The 5000-nt window shown below is 47.3% G+C and overlaps 1 protein-coding gene across 1 annotated transcript in view; it reads left to right on the plus strand.

The window, feature by feature from the left end:
- LOC143300412 (small conductance calcium-activated potassium channel protein 2-like) overlaps positions 1–5000 on the plus strand; it is an 82866-nt gene that overhangs the window by 60086 nt on the left and 17780 nt on the right. The window contains exons 3-4 of the mRNA XM_076614055.1: positions 2050–2247; positions 4052–4228. Coding sequence (XP_076470170.1) covers positions 2050–2247; positions 4052–4228 — 375 coding nt within the window. The remainder of the gene's footprint in view (positions 1–2049; positions 2248–4051; positions 4229–5000) is intronic.

Here is a 5000-nt window from a genome sequence, read left to right on the forward strand (position 1 = left end):
TGCAACTAGAAATACAATGATGATGATGATGATGATTGTTCCTTCTTGTTGTTGTTGATATTAATGTATGTTGTTGTTGTTGTTGTTTTTCCTTGTTGTTGTTGCTGCTGTTGTTATTATTATTATTATTATTATTTTTCCTTATCATCATTATTATTTCTCCTCGTCCGTGAAGCACGACCTTAGCTAAAGTGCCTTTATCTATTCATAGAAAACAGCGACTCCCACTGAGCGTGTTTCACGTGTCCATGACGTCAGCGTGTTTCACGTGTCCATGACGTCAGCGCGTTTCACGTGTCCATGGCGTCAGCGTGTTTCACGTGTCCATGACGTCAGCGCGTTTCACGTGTCCATGGCGTCAGCGTGTTTCACGTGTCCATTGCGTGTCCATGACGTCAGCGTGTTTCACGTGTCCATTGCGTCAGCGTGTTTCACGTGTCCATGACGTCAGCGTGTTTCACGTCTCCATGGCGTCAGCGTGTTTCACGTGTCCATTGCGTCAGCGTGTTTCACGTGTCCATTGCGTCAGCGTGTTTCACGTGTCCATGGCGAGAGCGTGTTTCACGTGTCCATTGCGTCAGCGTGTTTCACGTGTCCATTGCGTCAGCGTGTTTCACGTGTCCATTGCGTCAGCGTGTTTCAGGTGTCAATTGAACGTGTTTCACGTGTCCATGGCGTCAGCGTGTTTCACGTGTCCATTGCGTCAGCGTGTTTCACGTGTCCATTGAGCGTGTTTCACGTGTCCATTGCGTCAGCGTGTTTCACGTGTCCATGACGTCAGCGTGTTTCACATGTCCATTGCGTCAGCGTGTCTCACGTGTCCATGGAGTCAGCGTGTTTCACGTGTCAATTGAGCGTGTTTCACGTGTCCATTAAGCGTGTTTCACGTGTCCATTGCGTCAGCGTGTTTCACGTGTCCATTGCGTCAGCATGTTTCACGTGTCCATTGCGTCAGCGTGTTTCACGTGTCAATTGCGTCAGCGTGTTTCACTGTCCCTTGAGCGTGTTTCACGTGTCCATTGCGTCAGCGTGTTTCACGTGTCCATTGCGTCAGTGTGTTTCACGTGTCCATTGCGTCAGCGTGTTTCACGTGTCTATTGCATCAGCGTATTTCACGTGTCCATTGCGTCAGCATGTTTCACGTGTCCATTGCGTCAGCGTGTTTCACGTGTCCATGACGCCAGCGTGTTTCACGTGTCCATTGCGTCAGCGTGTTTCACGTGTCCATTGCGTCACGGTGTTTCACGTGTCAATTGAACGTGTTTCACGTGTCCCTTGCGTCAGCGTGTTTCACGTGTCCATTGCGTCAGCGTGTTTCACGTGTCCATTGAGCGTGTTTCACGTGTCCATTGCGTCAGCGTGTTTCACGTGTCCATGACGTCAGCGTGTTTCACATGTCCATTGCGTCAGCGTGTCTCACGTGTCCATGGAGTCAGCGTGTTTCACGTGTCAATTGAGCGTATTTCACGTGTCCATTGCGTCAGCGTGTTTCACGTGTCCATTGCGTCAGCGTGTTTCACGTGTCCATTGCGTCAGCGTGTTTCACGTGTCCATTGCGTCAGCGTGTTTCACTGTCCCTTGAGCGTGTTTCACGTGTCCATGGCGTCAGCGTGTTTCACGTGTCCATTGCGTCAGCGTGTTTCACGTGTCCATTGCGTCAGCGTGTTTCACGTGTCCATTGAGCGTGTTTGACGTGTCCATGGCGTCAGCGTATTTGACGTGTCCACTGCGTCAGCGTGTTTGACGTGTCCATTGAGCGTGTTTCACGTGTCCATTGAGCTTGTTTGCCGTGTCGATTGAGCGTGTTTGACGTGTCCATTGAACGTGTTTGACGTGTCCATTGCGTCAGCGTGTTTCACGTGTCCATTGCGTCAGCGTGTTTCACGTGTCCATTGAGCGTGTTTCACGTGTCCATTGAGCGTGTTTCACGTGTCCATTGCGTCAGCGTGTTTCACGTGTCCATTGCGCCAGCGTGTTTCACGTGTCCATGACGTCAGCGTGTTTCACGTGTCCATTGAGCGTGTTTCACGTGTCCATGGCCGTTTTCAGGCGTTCCGGAAGGGACTGGGCTCCAGCGGGTGGAACCTGGTGACGAGCGGCTCGGCAGGCAGGTGGGACAGTATCAGCTACCGCCTCTCCCGCAGGAAGAACCTGATCCGCAGGAGACGTCTTCTGGTGGACGTGGCTTGCGTGCTGGCGCTGCTTGGGGTGCTGGCTATGCTGGTAGAGGCCGAGCTCTTCTTGCAGGTAAGTTAGGAGAGAGGGTGTGTTGTGGGTTGAGGGTTGTGTGTGTGTGTGTGTGTGTGTGTGTGTGTGTGTGTGTGTTTGGGTGTGTGTGTGTGTGTGTTGTGGGTGTGTGGGTGGGTGGGTGATGTGTGTTTGTGTGTGTGTGTGTGTGTGTGTGTGTGTGTGTGTGTGTGTGTGTGTGTGTGTGTGTGTGTGTGTGTGTGTGTGTGTGTGTGTGTGTGTGTGTGTGTGTGTGCCTGCGCGCATGAGTGTGTGGTTTATGAGCTGAGTGTTTTATGGAATGTATTTCTTTTCAATGTAAGCATTATTCGCTTGATATTATCTATTGTTCAATTGATTATTCACAACTTTTTCTCAACTGTGAACAAATTGGATTGAGAATGAGCTGTTGTGATGTTTTTATGTTACGTTTATGTATCTACCTTGATGATGTAAGGCGCTTTGAGCAGCGTTAGTTCTGGATTTCGCGCCATAGAAAAATTATGAATTATTATTATTATTATTATTATTATTATTATACCTGACATAGTACTCCACTCCAAGGCAACGAAACAAGCGATTCTGATTGAGCTCACTGTGCCATACGAAAGCAGAATGGAGGAAGCCCACATCTACAAGACCGAGAAGTATGATAGTCTAGCCAGCAGCCTGAGAGAATCTGGCTTCCAAGCCAAAGTCCTTGCCATAGAGATTGGTGCAAGAGGGTTTGTGGGCGCATCTGCTTACAATCTCACGAAACAGCTGTCGATTTCTGGCAGAGAGAGGACATGGGCTCTCAAGGCAATGGCAGAAGCAGCAGAAAAGAGTTCCAGCTGGATCTGGTCGAGGAGGAATGAAAGTAAACTTCACAAGGATTAAAGTTCCCTACTCAAACTAGGCGCACAATAGCTCAGTGGTTAATGTAAACGTCGGCCAGAAAAGATGACTCAGTCCTGAAGTGGCGACCACCCTGGAGGCGCGGGTTCGAACCTGCTGAGGACCAGGAAAACAAAACACACACACACACACACACACACACACACACACACACACACACACAAGAAAAGGCGGCAATACAAGGGCATCCAGGAGTCATGACCTGGGTGCGGCCCGGCCCCCTTAGAGTGTAAGGAGTTAAAGGCCGAAACACTCGACTGAGGGGGGCTTCTTCACTGAAGACCTTGTACTGCCCAGCTCTACCTAAACTTTCTTATCACTTATCACTTATCAGTTTCAGTTTCAGTTTCAGTAGCTCAAGGAGGCGTCACTGCGTTCGGACAAAACCATATACGCTACACCACATCTGCCAAGCAGATGCCTGACCAGCAGCGTAACCCAACGCGCTTAGTCAGGCCTTGAGAGAGAGAGAAAAAAAAAGGTGAATAAATAATAGATAAGCTTACATAAATAAATAAATAAATAATAATTATAATATAGAAAAAGGTAGTAGTAGTAGTAGTAGTAATAATAATAATAATAACAACAACAACAACAACAACAACAACAACAATAATAATAATAATAATAATAATAATAATAATAATAATAATAATAACAATAATAATAATAAATAGATAAACAAACAAATAAATAAATAAATAAATAAATACGACAACAATGATGATAAATAAGCAAATAAATGTAAAACATGAAGACACACATTCACACATACACCCACACATGCGTAACAGATATGCACCAAACATGCAGTTTAACAGATATGAAAGCACAGTCAAATACATATAAACGTACAGGAGCTCCAACACACACTTATCACTTACTGCTACTACTACTACTACTACTACTGCTGCTGCTGCTGATACAGGGCTACATCTCTAAGACGGAACCCATCTCCACCATTCTCAAGCTGGTGATCAGTGTCTCCACAGTCTGGCTGCTGATCGTCATCCTGGCTTACCACATCTGCGGCATACAGCTGAGCATGGTGGACAACGGCATTGAGGATTGGATGCTGATCATCAGAGCTCCCTTCGTGTGCTGCGTGAGTGGGTTTCTGTGTGTGTGTGTGTGTGTGTGTGTGTGTGTGTGTGTGTGTGTGTGTGTGTGTGAGCTGTTGTGATTGATTGTTGCGGTGGTGTGGTGGTTCGTGATGGCACTGGTCGTGGTCAACTAAACACACTACATTCAGTTTCATTCATTCTTTTATGCTTCCATCTACCCCCTTCCCACCACACACACTTACGCATGCATGCACACACACACACACACACACACACACACACACACACACACACACACACACACACACTTGAGCACCCAACAACCCATGAACACAATTGCACAGATTATGATAATGTCCAACGTTCAGCTTATATCACAGATTGACGTATGCTAACAATTGTCGCCAATAGCAAAGTGAGAGCTGTATGATCAATGGTTTCTGCATTACAACGGGAAGTCATTTACAACTTGGGTTGTGAAGGACAATAACTCAAACTAGGAGGCGAGATAGCACTGGCTCTTTGTGCTGTAGCCTTGGGGGGCTAGTTGGCATTTAGGAACCATCCCATCGCCGACTGTCCTAAAACCCTCTTGGCCGAGAGAGTAGGGATGTAACTTGGGCAAGACACTCTCCCGACTTTTATCAAATTCTAGCCCAGATAGCTGGGACAGCAGCGGTCTCTTCTGCTGTTCTGATGGTAACAGTCGGACACGACTGACTTGAATGTGAGAACAGATGGTATGTGCCGACCACCGCTCTTCCATATTCTCGGTTACACCAAACACACACCATATACACGGGCGCTCGCTTT

The sequence above is a fragment of the Babylonia areolata genome, chromosome 26 (assembly GCF_041734735.1).
Source record: "Babylonia areolata isolate BAREFJ2019XMU chromosome 26, ASM4173473v1, whole genome shotgun sequence".
Lineage (NCBI taxonomy): Eukaryota > Metazoa > Mollusca > Gastropoda > Neogastropoda > Buccinidae > Babylonia > Babylonia areolata.